General features: G+C 42.7%; 1 protein-coding gene across 1 annotated transcript in view; it reads left to right on the top strand.

The window, feature by feature from the left end:
- The window catches only part of SNAPC3 (small nuclear RNA activating complex polypeptide 3), a 52745-nt gene that overhangs the window by 21347 nt on the left and 10423 nt on the right, over nt 1-20975 (top strand). Inside the window, 1 exon segment of the mRNA XM_075595819.1 lies at nt 10792-10875. Coding sequence (XP_075451934.1) covers nt 10792-10875 — 84 coding nt within the window.

The following is a 20975-nucleotide window of genomic DNA, read 5'->3' as shown; positions in this document are numbered from 1 at the left end:
TTTGAGAGCGATTTTCATGTTTTATTTAATCTGTGACGTAATAGTTTAAAATGGTCTCTTGTAGGGTTGGGCAATATACTGGTATGATAGTAATACCGCGTAATAAAAAAAAAGGTATTGCTGTCGTCCTGGTCGATGCTGTTGATAGTAGTGTTCATCTCCGACAGACGCATCCTCTGCTTCCTGCTCTGCTATTCATTTTTAGCTCCTCCCTGCTTCTGGTCATGGCAGGAAGGGCGTAAAGAGGAGGTTTTCAGGATTTGCCATGTGGTTGAGAGTGGAAAGAGAACACCAGGTAAGGTGGTTCGGGTCACAAAGCTCTTCCATCTCCTCCCCTTTGCCAGATTCACCCATCAGCCTCAATTATTTTCCACCGGTGTTCCTGGCTCTACTCTATTACAGGCTACTCGGGTAATGCTGCAGGTTTTGTACAGGTTTTATCTCTCCCTTGCTGCCTGAACGAGTCCAGCTGGATGCACAAGGTGGGCTGTGGGAATAATGTGGTGCTGCACGAGCCGCCTCCTTCCCCTTCCTCCTCCCTCTCACCTGCACCAAGCCTGCAAAGTGTTGAGTGATGCTTCTCTCTGCTTCATTGGAGAAGCCCTCTATCCCTGTGCAAAACATGTGTGCTATGGTGGCTTTGTTTCTCTCCCACCCATTTGTAACATTGTAATGTATACACACTGCTAAATCATACATGTATTCAAATCCTATTGTAGATCAGTGATTTTCAACTGGGGTTCCGTTGGCACCCCTCAGGGATTCCACGGCCGCCAGGGGGGGAGAGCAGGGACAACTCTCCCAGCTGCCCCGGCACACCACATAGCAGTGACCTGGCGGCTCCCGAGCTCAGCTGCAGCAGCCGCCTGGTCACTGCTCGGTGCCGGAGTCGCATCAACTTCCGGTTGACAGGAGGAAGAGGAAGGATCAGGCAAGAGCGCACGCGCGCGCCGGCAGCTCTCTTAGTGTGAGAGAGGGGTGTGTGTGTTTGTCAGTAAGTGTATGTGTACAGTAAGTGAGAGGGAGAGTTTGTGTGTGTGTGTGTGTGTATAGAAGAGAGAAGGGGAGAGTGTATTTGTAAGTGAGAGGTGTGTGAAGTGGGGGAGCATAAGGGGCAGTGTGTTAGGAGGGCGAGAGGGGAGGGGAAGAGGGTTGGGGTTCCCCATAATTTCACAATCGCATTCTGGAGTTCCTTAACCAAAAAAAGGTTGACAACCACTGTTTTAGATCTATTGCTTTTTCCCAATATATTCACTCAGCCCCTTTTCAGATATTTCACGAGGCAGAAATCTAAAATGCAGCATGTAATTTGCACCCGAGCTGCGACTGTTTCTAACAGTGAACAGCTGAAATTAATAGTTCAGCGGGGCATTTGTATGCTGGTAAAGGTCAAGCGGCATGATCATTTTGGAATGATCTATGCAAGAATAACCTGTGGGTCTCTTCTCTATACAACTGAGATTCTAAGGGGCTCGGATTTACTCTACAATCATTTTGCTGCAATAAGTTTTAAAGCGTGTTTCTAATGCACGTTGCTGCTAATAATCAAACCCAAAAACTAAGCAATCAGGCTGCAAATGTTTAAACGTCCCACTGTCGACATGTTGTCAGACTGTTTAATTTAAACACTGACTTGTTAGAATGTGAGCATAGCAGGTTACATTTCACACTGGGTGAAGTGAGGTCGCTGGTATCAGGCTGGGAGGGGATGCAGGGCAGTGTGTGCGGTTATAACCTAACCACTTGCAGGAGCGGGGACTTTTACACTGTGTGAGAGTTAACTGAGGGCGGGGGGTGGGGAGGGGGGCAGAGGAAGCTACATCGATGTGAGAGTTTGATAAAACAAGAGTAGATAATGGGGCCCATGCTCCCTCTGAACGCACCTGGAGTGCACTCTATTCTACTTGTTAAGATGTTTTTAACCTCTACAGTATTGGCTTGACCCTAAAAACAATCCAATCTGGACTTTATTCAAGTAATTAAATTTAACCCAACTAATTTCCCAGCCCACACAGACAAATATATATGACAATCTGGCAACCATTCCTTTCTAGATTGGATCTGCTCTTTTCTCAACAGAATCTAATCCTCTTGTATCCTACCTGACATTTTTGGTGTCCATGCAATATGTATGTATGTCTTTATTTATATAGCGCCATTAGTGTACATAGCGCTTCACAATAGTGTACTGTGTAAGGAAAATCAAACCGCCCAAATCAAGCCCTCAAGTTATATTCACTAAAACATTTAGAAACTTTAGCCCACAACAGTTTCAGGCTGAAAGTACCAACTGATCTTGGTAGAGAATCAAACTGATTCCTGACTCCGATTTTGTGTTCAATTGTTTCCAAACAGAGTTATTAAAATTCTTTGAAACCCATGCACCAATACACAGAATAAAAGTAAGGGGGGGTGGGTAGCGGCACCTTCCGTGGGTTACAGCCGACCTTATTGCATTTGACAATCTTAGGGATGCTTTGTGGAAAAGATACAAAATAACTGGCACTACCAAGAATCTTAACTACTGATGCCTGTGGAAGCATCAGACGACTAGCAAAAGTCCAATATTACACAGACAGTCTTTATCAAAATACATCAAACCCAGAAAACTTCTGGAAGGTCATCAACAATTTATTCCTGCCTTCTAGCCACCGACAACCATCTAATATCAAAAAAGATGATGCTATGATAAATCCCACTGACAAACACATTAAATTAATACTTTATTGGGTGTGCTACCTCCCTACTATCAAAGCGCAACCCAAACTACATTGATGAAGTCGAACCTATGAGAACCCCTATATCTCCATGCCCTCCCAATAGTGCTTACAATTTTCAATTTATCTCCATATCTGAAGGTGAGATTCCACAAGGACTCCTAACATAAAAAAAGTTGGTGTCAATGTGGGCCTGATGTACTGCAATCAAAGTTTCTATGACTCTATTTTTTCTTCTGGCCATATCCCACTGACCTGAAAACTGTCCCAGTGGTCAAAAGTGGTGACAAAAACATTGTCCTCAACTACAGACCATTCTATCTTTTCCCAATACTATCCAAAGTCATGGGAAAACATGTCTACTCCCAATTAAGCAAGTACTATACCAGCGGTGCGCAAACTGGGGGGCGTGAGATTGTCTGCGGGGGGGGGGGGGTGCAGGGTTTACAAAGGCCCTGTGCGCTTCCCGAAATTACGTGCCGGGGAAGCGGCGAAGCCTCTGTAAACTGCACTTACCTTGCTCCTGGAGAGGCGTTGCCATGGGCCGCGAGGTCGTGACATCACGTTGCCATGGCAACTCACCGATTGTGTCATGTCACTGTGTGTTCAGCCAATGTTTGTATAGTCGGAGTCCCCCTTCTCACCTTGCCATAACTATACTGCAGCCTTGCAGATAATCTATAACAATAAAAATGTCTGTCTGTTAGAGCCATAGCTCCAAGACCTGAAACTTTGCATGAGACTAATGGGACCCTAGGGATGTGCTCCCGATGGTTATTTTTTTTATTTTGGTATCTCTTTTTTTTCTTCCTGTTTTTAACTGTTCCGCCTCTGATTGATTGACCCCTCTCCGCAACGCAGCTGGGAGAGTCAGTTTCTCTGAGTGAGATCGTTGATCGGCCTTCGCTTTGCAAGGAGGTATGTCATTGGTTGCTGTGCTTGTGGCCTTCTGGAAATTACTTAGTGGGAGAGTGTAAGCTGCGGGGTGGCATGTAAGAGAGGGAGGGGGAGAGGTGGAGGTGTAAGACGGGGGGGGGCTAGGTGTGGGTGTGTAAGAGAGGAAGGTCACTCATTTGGGGTCAAAGTCTCAGTGACTAGGTTTTGGGGATGCAGCCTTACTCACTGGAAGGTGAAATTATTGATCGGGTTAAAGAGGGCGCCGAGTGGGTCTGGAATGTCTGTAGGATTCTGGTGTTGGATTATTAATGACATCATAATGCACATAGCCAGGAAGCAGGTATGGGGAGAGTAAGATAGCTGTACAGTTTAAACAGAAAGCAGCCAAAGAAAAAGAGAGTAAGTCTATTGGCATGTGAGGAGAAAGCAAGAATGCACAAGAAGGAGATGGAGAGAATTGATTACATTGTAAGGTATTCTATAAAAGATGCAGTGGAGAGACATATAAGGCGGGAGAGAGAAGGTGGGGAAAGAAAAAAAGGAAAAACTATTGTTTCACACGGCACATCTGCATATGGGACAATGGTTAATATACAGCTCGTAAGCTGTCCCACTTTTCACCTTTGCAAAGGTCCCTCTAATGCAGGGGGGCGCAAACTTTTTTCCCTGCGCCCCCCTGCCGGCTGTCCCCTCACTCCCGCGCCCCCCTCCCAACCCCAACTTACCCGCGCTCCGGCGTAATGACGTCACGTTGCCATAGCAAAGTGACGTCACATGACCTCGCAGCGTCATTTTGACGCCGCGTTGCCATGGCGACACAGGGAGGAAGCCGCCGGAGCCACGGTAAGTTAGGTTTACAGAGGCCCTGCAGCTCCCCCGGCACTTAATTTAAGTGCCTTCGGGAAGCGCGCGGGGCCTCTGTAAACCCCGCGCCCCCCGTCGGCAGTGTCGCGCCCCCCCTGGGGGTCGCGCCCCACAGTTTGCGCACCGCTGCTCTAATGGACACGATCCCCTTCAATCCATCTCTATATTCCACCTGTCACAAACCGCAAACAAGTGAGATATGCAACCAGGGTTAATACACATGACTACTCTAGCCAACTTGCTTTTCTCCTCTGCAAAGGTACCCTCAATGAGTTAATATTAACCCTTTACTCAATTGCAATCATACATATATACGTTTCCACCACCTGACAAATTATGCAAATAAAATATGTAAAATTATCTGCCAGGATCCCTGGTCTCTGGTTATTATAGAAACACTATGCACTTAACACACATCTGTTGTAGAAAAATGTGTCCAAAAATGTAAATACTTTCTCCAGAGCAATCGGTTCATTCAGAGCCCAAAGCATCACTTATTAAATGTGTGTGTGTGTGTGTGTGTGTGTATATCTGATATATATATATCTTTGATTACGAGAACATACAATTACAGTAAATGCAGGACAGTTTCTTAAAATAAAAGGATAAAACCTAAAACAGAAATCACTATACACTACGTTACAATACAGTATTGAATCTCAATGACCCCAGTGTACATCTGAGTTGCCCCAAAGGTGATGTTTGGTGATGCTAAAGTGAGGTTAAAGCTGCTCTATTTCAATCTGAAACTCACAAGCCCTTTATACTCTGTATCCAATTTTCCAACTCTGTCCATGAAATTTCTGTGAATTGACTGTATAACCCTGTTCTTTTAATGTAACCATGTATTTTTATAACTCTGTGCCCAGGACATACTTGAAAACGAGCGGTAACGCTCAATGTACTACTAATTCCTTGTAAAATATTTTTATAAATAAAATAAAAGTATGTCATAGGTTTTCCCCCAGAGAGGTCACTGGCACAGAATATGGGACTTCACGAGTTTGATCCAAACATACCCCTATTGAAATCTGATTTTCATAAACCTTGCTCAGCCTTATATGCTATTTTTCCCCGATTGAAACAACATAAGCCCATCCCTGCTGTAAATCAGCTGCGAGAGTGACCGTTTTATGACAAATTAAAAAAACTGCTACAAACAATGTTTAAACTGTGCCTCAGTATATAACCGCACTCATAACTTCCCTTGTCTAGTACCTAGATATGTGAGTGACATTGATATATTCAGATGCTCATGACGGACCCAACGAGACTAAGTATGGCCGTCGTAATCCTAAATTTGAGAGACAAATGGATATCTGTCCTTGGCACCGCTTACCAATGCAATGTGTGGTGCCAGTACATGACCCTCTGTGCCACAAACACACACATATAACTCTTAGCATGTACAACTGACGATGTCACGGAATATTCTAATTTTTAATCAAATCCTTCAACTGTGTGTCACTTCTCTCTGGAATGCACCAGTAATTATTCACAAACGTGAACGTTTGGTTAGTCTTTACGACTCTCCAAACTCCAGGTGTTACTTTTAGTGGGCTATCCATGATAAGCCCCCCAATGAAGTTCTCTTTGAAGCCCCCATGGACCCAGAAAATGTCTTGACCTGTCATAAACCCAATATATTGTATTTTTAAACCCAAATTGATCCACCATTAACCCATGATTATTATCATGACAACGGTCATTATTGACTGGCTTAATAATAAATAACAACATTATTTCCTCTAATGGGACTCAAAGTGCTTCACAATTACAGTATAGTTCGCTGTATGCAGCACATAGGAATTTTTACAGACACAGTCCCTGCCCAGATGAATTTACAATCTATGATTTTGATGCCTGAGGCACAGGGAGATAAAGTGTCTTGACAAAGGTCACAAGGAGCTAGCAGGAATTGAACCAGGCTCCCATGCTTCAAACTCGGTGTCATTACAGAGTCCGTGTCCTTACTCACTGAGCCACTACCTAGTTACTAAATATTTATCAGCCTACAAACATTTTTGTAATCATGTTGTCTCAATATCATTAATTTAGTCCCACCTATTGATTTTGACAGCAGTTAATTTGCTAGGAAATGTAAATGAGTTGAACAAACGGATTAGACACAAGCTGACAAAAGATCCGTTATTTGTGTCAAGCCTAGATACCCTTGTGCTTGGGTCATATGGTGCCCTGGGGTTTTGATGATTTCCCTCTCCCCCCAACGTTAAATTTTCCATGACACATGAGGCCTATCAATTCTTCTTAACTTTGCGTGTCAGCTCCTGTCTTCGTAACATTGTTGTTCCAGCACAGATTACATTTTCTGTATTGAACAACAAGGAATTCCTCTGCAAAATCTGTATTGGTTTAGTCAAATCTATTTGCAGCATCCTTCTCTTTTGCATGCGCTCCACGGATGCACTGAGGTCTTCAAAGCAATAAAACTGGATACTGTGTGGGCCCTTTAGTAAGATCTTTAATAAAAGTAAGTAAACATCTTATACTGTATAAAAAAGAATTCATGGGTGTATGAGCTAAGACATCAGTGCAAGTAGCACAACTTCCGCAGCAAGGAGGAATGGAGAGACTCCCTGGAATACGCGCAGTATTTCTGCACTGAGGCCTCATCCGATGTGCCCATGAATTATTTTGTTTTATGCAAGTGATTTATACTTACTTTTATCAAAGATCTTACTATATTTTATTCATCTCTGGTGCGCTCCTTTTTCGCATTTTTTAAAATCTTTTTTTCTATGTGCATCCCGTTCAGTCTCTGGTGTTACTACTAATTTTTGGGATGCTGTACATTTTGATTTATTATGTTCGATTAGTTTGGATTAATCGGCGTAATCTACGGTGGAACTCAATAATAGTACATCTATCCAGGTATTTTTATTCAAGTTTCTTTCTAGAGAAAGTTAACTGAAAATCTGTCTTAAAATTATATTATGTCTGGCTGGCAAAATACAGACTACATTCTTTGATTAAATTCTTATATGCAGTCTATCTGTTTTTGTACTTTTTGTGCTATATGACTAAATCCATTTTAGGAGACTTTATCCTATTGTCCACGTAAAGCAAAATGTTGTGTCTTACTTTGTTCAAATACAAATCACACTTTGCAGTTCTGCTAGTTGGGTACAGTATATATTCACATGAGTACCTTCTATCAATATTTATTTATTCCATGTGCCATAATACACTGTAACACCATAATAGTTCGAAACATCCGCGCGCGCACGAGCGCGCACTATATTACAGACCTTAGGAGTTGGTTATGTTGTATAATATGGTAAATAAATATTTGAAGTGGCTATCCTGCTTTCCTTTATTTTTTGAAGGGATACTTCTTGGCTGGCGCCTACAGGGTTTTTATGGGGAAAAAAATGCATTGCCTTGTAACTAAAAACCGTAACAAAAGTGATGTCATGATACTAATAGGTGCACGCCCGTCGCGCATGCGCAGAAGAGGAGCTTGCAGGCCCCACCACACATTCGCAGTACCGCCCTTGTCCACCAAGTACTTTGGCGCTCCCCAATCTTACAACACACATGCCCACTAACGGCCGCGGGCCTCTGCGCATGGCCGCTAAGCCTCTCCACATGGCCGGGCCTTCTGGGCATGTGCGCCACCACAGATAGGATTGACCGAGGGGGAGGGGAGGAGCCAGGAACACCAGGCAGGGAGAAAGTGAGAGAGCCGTGTCCCCCGAGATCCCAGTGCTGAAACAGACAAAGTCACACACACAGTCAGACGCATGCACACAGAGAGGCGCACACGTGCAGAGACTCGCACACGTGCAGGGACTCGCACACACGAGTAATTCACAGTTAGTATAAATATATTAATGCTGTGCATCTGTGTTCTAAGTCACACTTCTTTGTGTTTTTTCACTGAAATTGTGTTTTGATTTTTAATTAAAAACATCACCATCACAAATAAAATTTGTGTGGCAAATGTTGCTCTTAGAGCTCCTCCTATTGACTGTTAAAGGAGAGACTTGGGACATTAATTTGGTTGTGAGCCAAACCTGGAAAGACTTCTATTTGTGGAACCCCTGTAAACATTCTCAGTAACTGTATTTAGACATTTTAATTGTCAACTTTTCTAAATGTGGCAATACACATTTGAAGTCCACACTCCCAAGCCATCTGCTTTTCCCTGTCAGCATGAGCATCTCGCCTCCCTGAGCACTCTTGTAAACTTGCCAAACCAAGAACTTTTCCCTTTATTGGTCTGCATAAGTGGGGGATTTGGAAGTATTCTGTCATATTCAACCACTACTAATGCAAAACCCTGGGCTGCATCTCTCTGTATTGTGACTAAGGGTACGGCCCCAGTGGTCACGGCTGCACGTGCATCAGAGTGCGCAGATTAAATGTGCGGTCTAGGGAGCGATGGGATGCGCGGGGGGCACGGCCATGACGTTAAAGCAGCACAAAGCCCTTCCATTGGCTGCCTACCAACCATGTCATCGCATCGCTGACAAAATTCTTGTCTTCCCTGCCTGTGGTCGCGTCGTCGCACTTTGCGCACATATGGCGACTGGGGCCTGCCTCATTGGGGGCTGTGCTCTGGTGCGTGCCGCACATGCCTTGGCGCACGCTGCAGCGGCCACCGGCGACTCGGCCTAAGGCACCTCTGGCACTGCAGCCGAGCTGTTTAGCGATAAGCAAAGTGTTGACTAAAATAACTCAGTATTACCTTTTGGTACATGTGTGGCATGAGCTCGCTGCTAAAAGTGTTGCATACCACAGTAAATGCTTGGAGCAGAGAAGTGGATTACTTATATAAAGTATTTGTAATGCTCAGCTGATTTCCCTTTACAACTGCCTTAGGCCATAGCCCAGAAACAAAGGTGCAAGTGTCTAGCTTTCTCCTGACTTGGTTTATAGTTTATCCTAGTATGAAACAAAGCGGTTACATTTAATGCCAAATATCCATGTTTTTAAGAGGCTCTACTGTACAGTATGCAGCACCAGATACAGGGCAAAGAATGTATTTCTTCCTTTTCTGGTTGTTTGTTCTAAGGGTCATGCAATGTGCACACCCTTTGTTGTATAAGTGATTATTTGGAGGGAATCACTGTATTTGTAACCCCTTGCTGCCGGAAGGGTCTGCAATGCAGCGTTCATGTGTGGAGGTCCTTCTGTCATCTAAAGTGGAATATGGAACTTGGATTCCCTTCCCGTGAACTTCTTCTGCTAATAATCATCCTGCTAATAATAACGCAAACCGATAGGATGTTACAAAATTGCTGTTTTATTGGAGCTCTTCTGTAAATGTATAATGAAGCTCAAATACTCCTTTACCTAAGCAGAAACTCTGGTTACTTAATGAAAGATGCCGAAGCATGAATAAGCATATCCACTCTGAAGTGGAGGGTACAAAAATATAAGCTGTTTTATTTCCGCATAGGTGCAGCACAAACCAGTTGCAAGATGCGGCCCGGGACATCCCGTCATCATAATGAGTCAAATAGAGTATCAGACGTTATGTCCGAGATGGCATAAACAAGACTATTTACGCCATTCAGTAATAATTACCTAAACTAACACATTTGACCAGAACATTTATGTAAATATTAAAGAACTGAGAGTAAATTTCTTCCTGAACAATGACGGGTGATTACATTTGACTCTCCACTGCTTACCACAGATTTAGAGGTTTATTCCAGGTCCAAATCCATATTTTTTACACACTGGCTTTTAATTACTTTTATGCACAGATTTTACTGTGGAGTATTGCATTATTTTTTATTTTTTTAAATAGTACATTGTGATCATGGGGCTGAAGGAAGTAGTTCAGTGGTAATGTCACTGTCTTTGAAGTGGGTGAGCCCGGTTTAAATTCCCAGTGTTTGTCAAGTCACTTTATCTCCCTGTGCCTAAAGTACCCAAATTAGATTGTAACCTGTACAAGGCAGTGACTCTTTGTGCCTGCTAAATTCTATGCACACATTGCACTAAATAAGGAATATATGATTATTATAGTATTGATTTTACAGCGGGGTACTTTTGAGACCTATTTTTATGTTTTTTATTACTACAACTTTGGAGTCACGGGAGCATTATTTCCTCAGTCAGGTGTAAATTTATTGGATTAAAAAAAAAAAAAAACCTTTCGTATGGTACAGAATGTTTATGGGGTCAGGTTCTTTTATTCAATTCCATCTCCTTGACGCATTACTAGCTGCACTGATCTGTATGTTTCTTATTTACTCTCTTGCAAAATTGGATATATGTTGTCACCACTAGCTTAATGACTAATACATATTTGTTTTGTTTTTTCCCCCCTACTTTTCAGCGTGGATGCATTGAATTGCAATGAGAATGAAGATGAGGTCGATCCTGAGATCATCCCTGAAGACAGCAGTTTAGTGACTTTGGGGTATGCTATAATCTGCATTGAATGATTGTTTTGGCAGTGACCTACAGTAGGAGGCGGACATATTTCAGGGTAGAGCATGAGCACCGTTCAGTGCACTACAAAAAAATTGAAACCATGGGGAAAAGGTGAGCACACCTTGCATCGTAATGAAATGTCTAACCGTTAGGCCTCAGCCAGGGTGGCGCTGATCGGGCGGGCTTGCTCACGCTGGCCGCGATGAAACACATTGCGGCAATGTGTGTGGCCAGCGTGAGCAAGCAAATTTTTATTTTGCTGCTCGCAAGCGCGTCACATGAGCGGTTCGCCCAATGAGGGCGAACCAGCTGCGTGACGTCGCCCCCGTGCGCGCGCCTAGCCGGCCACACATCGCCCGGCCGAGCAGGGTCCAGTGCACGAGTGCCAACGGACCCGTTACCTGCCTGGCCAAGGGCCTAGGACATAGTCCCACAGAGCCACGCTGAGCAGATGAACTTGCCCCCTTCATCTGTGATCAGCGCGGCTTTAGCAGCTGCTTCCGCATGCGTGCGGAGGCTGAGAAATTCTGAGGAGACAGGCAAGTTTAAAATTTGCCACTCGGGAGCGATCACGTGGCCGCTCACATCCAATGGGAGCGAGGGACTAGCCCCGCCTCCCACCACGCCTCTGTTCCGCCTCTGCCCCGCCCCCAAAGCACGCTCACTGCCTCGCCTGTCAGGACACAAAAAAGCTCCAGTTTGGGCAGGCGAGGCAGAGCAGGCGCACGGCTCAGCGCGGCCCGAGGCCTAAAGCTTCAACAGCTTGCTTGCTGCAAGTACCAAATGAGATGCCTGCTTTGAAGGGAACACAGAAAGAACAGCCTCTGAAGTTTTTTTCCTTTTGTGATTTTGATGGGAACGCAGATTGGTGATCCTGCAAGCAGTTAGGCTCCCAGTGACACTGCTTTCAACTGGCAGTGAGCCTGGGAGGATCGTATTTCAGTATGGGCATGCAAAGCTAGTAAGCTATAGCCTGCCTTTCTTATACTCTCTATTTCCATGTTTTTGCCTTTGTTTCAAGCCCATATTCTCCCCCTTCCCATCTATTTAGTGTGCATTGTTCCCACTCATCTTTTCTCATTTACTCATTTGCAGTATCAGGCGCTGAATTAACAATTAGACATACACAATCTTAACAAGCATATATACAGTTAGGTTCGGAAATAATTGGACACTGATACAAGTTTTGTTATTTTGGCTGTGTACCAAAATAAATTCAAGTTACAGTTAAATAATGAATATGGGCTTAAAGTGCAGTCTATCAGCTTTAATTTGAGGGTATTCACATCCAAATATGTAGCCCCCTCTTTTTCAAGGGACCAAAAGTAATTGGACAATTGACGCAAAAGCTGATTCATGGACAGGTGTGGGCTATTCCTTTGTTATTTCATCATCAATTAAGCAGGTAAAAGGTCTGGAGTTGATTCCAGGTGTGGCATACGCATTTGGAAGCTGTTGCTGTGAACCCACAACATGCGGTCAAAGGAGCTCTCAATGCAAGTGAAACAGGGCATCCTTAGACTGCATAAAAAAAGAAAATCCATCAGAGAGATAGCAGGAAGATTAGGAGTGGCCAAATCAACAGTTTGGTACATTCTGAGAAAAAAAGAACGCACTGCTGAGCTCTGCAACACAAAAAGGCCTGGATGTCCACGGAAGACAACAGTGGTGGATGATCGTAGGATCCTTTCCATGGTAAAGAAAAACCCCTTCACAACATCCAGCCAAGTGAAGAACACTCTCCAGGAGGTAGGCATATCATTATCCAGGTCTACCATAAAGTGAAGACTTCACGAGAGCAAATAAAGAGTGTTCACTACAAGGTGCAAACCATTAATAAGCTCAGGAATAGAAAGGCCAGATTAGACTTTGCCAAGCAATATCTAAAAAAGCCAGTCCAGTTCTGGAACAGCATTCTTTGGACTGATGCAACTAAGATGAACCTGTACCAGAATGATGAGAAGAAAAAAGTATGGAGAAGGCATGGAACGGCTCATGATCCGAAGCATACCACATCATCTGTAAAACACGGTGGAGGCAGTTTGATGGCATGGGCATGCATGGCTTACAATGGCACTGGTTTACTAGTGTTTATTGATGATGTGACAGAAGACAGATGCTGCCGGATTAATTCTGAAGTGCATAGGGATATATTGTCTGCTCAGATTCAGCCAAATTCAGCAAAGTTGATTGGACAGCGCTTCACTTTACAAATGGACAATGACCCAAAACATACTGCGAAAGCAACTGAGGAGTTTTTTTAAGGCAAAGAAGTGGAATATTCTGCAATGGCCGAGTCAATCACCTGATCTCAACCCGATCGAGCATGCATTTCACTTACTGAAGACAAAACTTAAGGCAGAAAGACCCACGAACAAACAACAACTGAAGACAGCTGCAGTTAAGGCCTGGCAAAGCATCACAAAGAAGGAAACCCAGCGTTTGGTGATGTCCATGCGTTCCAGACTTCAAGCAGTCATTGTCTGCAAATGATTCTCGACAAAGTATTAAAAATGAACATTTTATTTATTATTTCAATGTGTTAATTTGTCCAATTACATTTGAGCCCCTGAAATAATGGGACTGTGTATGACAATGGTTGCAATTCCTAAACGTTTCATACAATATTTTTGTTCAACCCCTTGAATTAAAGCTGAAAGTCTGCACTTCTATTGCATCTCGGTTGTTTCATTTCAAATCCATAGTGGTGGCGTACAGAGCCAAAATTATGAAAATTGTCAGTGTCCAATTATTTCCGGACCTAACTGTGTGTGTTTGTGTGTGTGTATATATATATATATATATATATGTGTGTGTGTGTGTGTGTATATATATATATATCTATATATCTATATATATATATATATATATATATATATATATATATATATATATATATCCTTGCAGCAGTGGAAGTGCTGTATGCTGGGTGATGATGGGAAAAGGCGGGGTTGCAGACCTGCCTAAGACATGCAGATGAGCATACAGTTGTATTTGAATATTTGCTTTCCTGTGGAGGGTTTTTGTCACTTTTTTTACTCACCATAACTTAACTCAGTATTATGGTATAGCCTATCCCATAGCCTCTCATGCATACCCAGTTAAAATCAACCCCACACTGATGAGACCCATCAAGGTCGAAACAGCTGTCTGTGGGTGGTTTTCTGGGTATGCACCTTAACCCTGGCTGTGCTCAAAGCTGTGACCATGCAGCAAGCTTAAGCCTATAGGGAACCATGTTAAAAATGGTTTTTGAGGCAAAAAGTGACACTGTGTGCTCATTTGCATGTCATTTCCCAGAATCCCTTGCTGCAGTGGAAGTGCTGTATGCTGGGTGATGATGGGGAAAGGCGGGGTTGCAGACCTGCCTAAGACATGCAGATGAGCATACAGTTGTATTTGTATATATATATATATATGCAGTGTTCGACAAACCTATACATTTGCACGCCCCGGGCGAGTGGATTTAACATCGTGGCGAGCTCCTATTGGCTCAAGCAGCACACGTGTGGTACTAGGTAGCGAGTAGATTTTTTTGTGCGGCGAGTAGATTTTTGGGTGATTTGTCGACCACTGTATATATGTATGTATGTATGTATGTATGTATGTATGTGTATATATATATGTGTATATGTGTGTGTGTATATATATATATATATATATATATTATAACAACAAAGAAAGCAACCTAACAAAAAGCACACGGGCATACCAAAGAAGTGTGAACAATGAATTTATTCTGGTGGGTTAAAAACAAGGGATAAAGATTAAAAGAGGTGGGGGACTCGCATCTACCATACATGTGTACCTAGAGGCAAGGGTATAAAGATTTGGACAGATTCCAACGCACAGTTCAAAAAAACCACAAGGAGCTCTGAGTTGAGCGTACCTGTGTATCAAATGCAAACACTTTAGATAAGTGCATATCCAACAAAAAGTCAATTGATGTTACAGACAAATAGTTGCAATAGGTGGAGGCATAAATAGTATTATATATATATAAATAGTAATTATACTATTTATGCCTCCACCTATTGCAGCTACTTTTCTGTAACATCAATTGACTTTTTGTTGGATATGCACTTATTTACAGTGTTTGCATTTGATACACAGGTACGCCCAACTCAGAGCTCCTTGTGGTTTTTTTGAACTGTGCATTGGAATCTGTCCAAATCTTTATACCCTTGCCTCTAGGTACATATGTATGGTAGATGCGAGTCCCCCACCTCTTTTAATCTTTATCCCTTGTTTTTAACCCACCAGAATAAATTCATTGTTCACACTTCTTTGGTATGCCCGTGTGCTTTTTGTTAGGTTGCTTTCTTTGTTGTTATAGTATTATTTCAACCTTTAGCACCACTGTCTAGTCACAACGCGTTTCGTCACGGAGAGTGACTTTCTCAAGGACCTTCTTGAGAAAGTCACTCAGTGACTAAACGCGTTGGAACGTTGTGAGGTCATCACGCAGCGACGCAGTGACGCGGTACACACTTGGAGGAATATTGAATACTGAATACAGATTGTTACGCTACTTCCGGGTACGGAGGGGAGCGCTGGAAACACGTGTCTGCTGCCCAAGCGAAGTCTGACACGGAGGAGAACAGAGTACAGATCACAGCTCTGGATCCGGAGACAACAGCATACGCTGGAGACGGACAAGGAGACGGACATCCGGGACCTGAGCGGGGTCTGACAAAGAGGTAGATATTACCTCTCCATGAGGTTTGGCATTTGGCTAAGTCTGGTTATGCTATATGAGGAATCTGCTTCTTTGATCACTATACCACAGCGGAATCAGACCGCACGTTGATAAGAACTACTCCGTGCTCTACTAGGTCTGCTAACATTGCACCAATATACATCTGAAAAGGATTACACTCTATTTGGTGACTATTGATTTCCAGCTGCTGTTTGCCATACGGACTGCCACTGACCATTTATTCCATCAGTTTATCTTCCCTGCTCTGCCTCCTCATTCAATCTGTTTCACATACTCATGCATGTCATTTGCTATTGCTGCTGATAACTTTTATTGGATACTGATTGCTTTTTATCACACCAGTCTAGCATTGGTCCTCAGGACTACTCTGGTTATTAGAATAATAAAATCCACTCTATATTTTACATACGGAATTGGCACTTCATTTTTTTAAATATATATATATATATATATATATATATATATATATATATATATATACTATACATATATGTATGTACAGGCATAATGTATAAAATGGTTTTTGAAGCAAAAAGTGGCACTGTGTGCTCATTTGCATGTCATTTCCCAGAATCCCTTGCTGCAGTGGAAGTGCTGTGTGCTGGGTGATAATGGTGAAAGGCGGGGTTGCAGACCTGCCTAAGACATGCAAATGAGCATACAGTATATTTACATTTGCTATATGCTTTGCTGTGGAGGGTTTTTGTCACTTTTTTTACTCACCATAACTTAACTAAGTGTGTCTATATGTATATATGTATATATATATATATATATATATATATATATATATATAATCAAAAAATAAATAGATGATACCGTTCTGTGGCTAACGAAATGCTTTTATTTGTGCGAGCTTTCGAGATACACTGATCTCTTCTTCCAGCGATGTTACAATGAATGAAGCAAGGATTACTTAAAAACAGTGTCTCTTGGAATGTTATCTGTGCTGGTCTTTCCCCCCCCCCCCCCCCCCCGTGTGGATGTGTTTTATGGCTAGAGGTGTCAAAGGGTAACTGAAAGCAAGTGAAGAAAGAGTGTGTATGTGTATCAGTGTGAATAAAAATGAATGGAGAGCCCACAGTATAAACAGTGCTCTACACAAGGTGTGTGTGGAGTGAGAGGGGATATAAATGGTGTGGGTGGGTGTGGAAATGTGAGAGTTTGTAGCACAACTAAAAGTGTGTGTGGATACTATGTGGTCCCTATTGGTGTATAGGGATGGAAAAATAAGGAGTATTAGTATGTGTGAGAGACAGCTGTGAGACAGCTTTAAGTAATCCTTGCTTCATTCATTGTAACATCGCCGGAAGAAGAGATCAGTGTATCTCGAAAGCTCGCACAAATAAAAGCATTTCGTTAGCCACAGAACGGTATCATCTATTTATTTTTTGATTATTGAAGCTCGGCTAACACGGTACTGATACCTCTATATATATATATATATATATATATATATATATATATATATATATATATATATACATATATACATATATACATATATACATATATACATACATACATACATACATACACATATGTTTGTGTCAGTTGGAATGCGATTGGGAAAGTGACATCAAGTATACTACAATAAATAAAGAAGCCCCACTATGACAAATTATTTAGTACATTACTATATGTTTTTCTATATTTTTTCTTCATAAGTAAAGATCATTTAATTCAATCCTTTGGCCAAAACATTTCAAGCCTGCAACCATGTCACAGTAACCCCATCTCTGCAGGTCCTACACTACCTAATTTATACTGTCTTTTGTATTTCTTCCTCTGCATAGGAAGAGGAAACCAAAAATAATATAGCGAAGAGCATGGGGTGCATGATATGTATGCGGCACCTAATGGGTTAAGGAGCAGGAGCCCTATATGAGCTACAGTGTAGTTAACCCCTTCAGCAAAAGTAAATTGAATTCACGCAATCCACACAAGTGTCAAGACATGTTTTAGGAATTTGTCGAACTGTCTGTGGACCATACACCATGTTTCCTTTAAACGTTTAGTCTTCTTTCCTGCAAGTCAGGTGACATTTTGGCTTACACAAAAGAATGTTTTGTAAACATTTAGAAAACATTTTTTCTGCCCCAATACATTAGCAGAGGATTTTGGCATGGGCTGTGGCTGACTTTAGAAGGTACTCATGGAGTCAGCCAGGATCAATAAGTCTAGATTGGCTACTGAGACAGATGCAACAATTACATTGGGAGAAGCTGAAACACATGTGGGAGGTAAAAAGCTACATTCTCTGAAATTCCTGTGCCTCCAAATCCCATTTTTGGGTAATATTGAACTTTTTGCTTTTTTTTTTTTTTTACTCCTTTGATTTCATGTCTTCATTGTTGGACTTTCAAGTACATTGGGCCAAGTACTGTAGGTGATCAAACTGCAGTATTGCATGGTCATTTGTAGATTTCTTCTACTTGGATTGTAAGATTTTCGGGTCTGGATCTCACTTTTGCCTTACAGTATGTTGTTCATTTACTTGTTCCACTTATCCCCCTTGTATTACTTAAGTAATACTCCCTGAAGAACAGGGCATTACTGGCCAATAATGCCCTGGCTGGAAGAGTTGAAGGCCTGAGGCGAACCCGGGGGACTTTAGCCCAGCCAGGGTATTATTGGCCAGTAATGCCCTGTTCTGAGGGGATTATTACTAATATAGGCTAAATGTAGGCTTATTTAATAATAATAGCCACATTTGTGTAGTTATATAGATTTTTTTTTAAATTAAATGGTAAATACATAAAATCACCTCTATATACACTTACACTGCAGCTATCTATATTCACACACTGCCGCCCCCTCTGTGTACACACACACTGCAGCTACACACACACCACAGCAGCTCTACACACACCACACACACACACACCACAGCAGCTCTACAAACACCACAGCAGCTCTACACACACTACACAGCAGCTATACACTCCACAGCAGCTCTACACACTCCACACACAACACAGCAGCTCTACACACACACACAACACGGTAACTCTACACACACAACACAGCAGCTCTACACACACACACACACAACACAGCAGCTCTACACACTGCTACACCCATAAACACTACTGCTGCTACTACTGCTGACACACACACACACGCACACACACAGAAACTGCAGCCACAAACAAACAGCAGACAGCCACTTACTTTGCAGCCACACACTCTCTCTCCTTCCCCAATTCAACTAAGTCTGTCAGCTGTGTTCACGGAGGGAAGGGGAGGAGTGACTGCCTTCTGCTTTCTCCTGACCAATCTCCTGCCCTGTCTCAGAGCTGTTCTGAAAGCTGATTGGCTGGAAATAAACACATTAGAAATAAACACATTGCAAGCTGCAAAAATTCTGCACATTACTGATTGGTTAAAATTCCAGGCATTATCCAATCAGAGAGTAGGGATTTCAATAATGTCGGAATTTTACTGCTTTAGCCTATAATTTCTGGTAAAACATTTTATTTATAAATAAATAGTTTGTCATTTATTTACCTTGTATTGTCAGTTTGCAAAGCGCTTCTATATAAATAAAATTATACATACACACACACATTCTCTGCTAAAGGAATACAGATTGCCAGTACCTTGGCGCCTGACATTGGACCGTGTGGATTACGGTTCGCTAGTTCAATTTAAAAAAAAACCTTTTGGGTCATGACCCCAAGCCTGGGGTGTCACAAGAAATTAATGGGCATATTTGATTTCAAACGGTTATGCACACTATAAACTTAAGCGCATAAAAACATTAGATTTTAATTTACAACAAATGTCTAAATGTTATTTAGCATATCTCTTCCATACAAAACCTATCCCAGCTTCAACGCCTGTATAACCTGTCATGGGAGACCAGGACTATCACACCAGAGATCAATTCGCCAGACAGAAACAGTTTATAAATTAATTTATTGAAAAAAGTTATCTACAACGGACATAAACAGACAACACACAGTTACGTCTAGGAAAAACTGGGGTTACCCTGCAAAACTAGTTGCAGGGAACTCCTTGAGGAGATTTCCCCTGCTCTTCCCCCACAGGATGTCTTCTGGCCTGGACTCCAGGCCTGGCACCAGCACTGGAATCCTCTCAGCCAAAGAAGTCTTGACCTGAAACGGAGTTGGTAGCTTCTTCAGCCAAGTACAACTCACAGCTTCTTAAGACCCTCTAGGGGTCTCAACCTTTTTATACACCCTGACACAACATGGTTACATGCAAAAAGAGTTGAGGCCAGGTGTTTTCAATATGTCCCAGCCCTTGATTGGTGGGTTGAAATGCAACATAACTTTGGTTACATGAAAACTGTTATAGGAAAAGGTCACAGACAGCTTTAGCAACATTTCTCCTGAAAACAAAATTAACCACTGGTCCCTGAAGTGCTGGAACCAGGCTAAGGCTGCGCTTATAGTGCCGGTGACGTCACGTCAAAATAAATGTATTGGCGCCGTCGCGTGCGCTTATAGTAGAAGCAACGACTTGGTCGTGATCGCTGGAAGTCAAGTAAATTTAATTTTTCCGGGGACCGCCGCGTGACGTCACTGTCACTAAGCGCAACCTTAGGCCAGGTCCATAGTGCCTTTGAACGTGTGGAGGCGCACGCGGCCGTGACGTCTCCCGCTTGTAGCGGGTGCATTTTTTGCCCATGGTACGCATGCCGTCCGTGGGCGTGTCTAGTGACATCACGGAGCTGGTTCGCCCTCATTGGGCGAACCACTCACGTGACCGGCCTGTCGTGCCAAGAATCAGTTTTAACTGATTTATTGTGCAACGCCCGCCCACTACCGCCAGCACACCGCATGGAGACTAACACTGCCTTAAGGCAGCCTGTTCGCTCAGCCGCACGGTTTGCGGTACCATGGCCCCAGCCTTAGACATCGATATACATACACATAATACAACTGCATAATTGACAGGTAGGGGTAATGAAAGGCTTGATCTTTATTAAAAGTAGCCACATTCACCCCTACCGTCGCATAACCAACCTCACATTGACGTGAAAAGGTGGAAATAGCTGTCTGTGAGTAGGTTTACTGGCTATGCACTTCTTTAACCCTGGATGTGCTGAAAATCTGTGTAATGCTTCAAACGTAAGTTTATAAGGGTCCATGTTAAAATGGGTAAGAAGTAAAGAGTGACTCATTTGCATGTTGTTACCCAGAATCCCAGGCTGCAGTGAAATCACTCTGTGCTTAGCAGCCATGGGGGGGGGGGGAGGGGGGAGAGAAACAGTGTTACAGACCTGTCCAAGACATGCAAATGTACCACAAGTTGTATTTACATTTAGTATACATCCATGGCATCTATAGTCCCTGTTTTGAAGCAAGATGAAGAACCAATGTAAACATTTAGTCATA

Source organism: Ascaphus truei, chromosome 1 (genome assembly GCF_040206685.1).
Source record: "Ascaphus truei isolate aAscTru1 chromosome 1, aAscTru1.hap1, whole genome shotgun sequence".
Lineage (NCBI taxonomy): Eukaryota > Metazoa > Chordata > Amphibia > Anura > Ascaphidae > Ascaphus > Ascaphus truei.
Note: the sequence above shows the minus strand (reverse complement) of the source record. Positions and strands in the feature narration are given on the sequence as shown.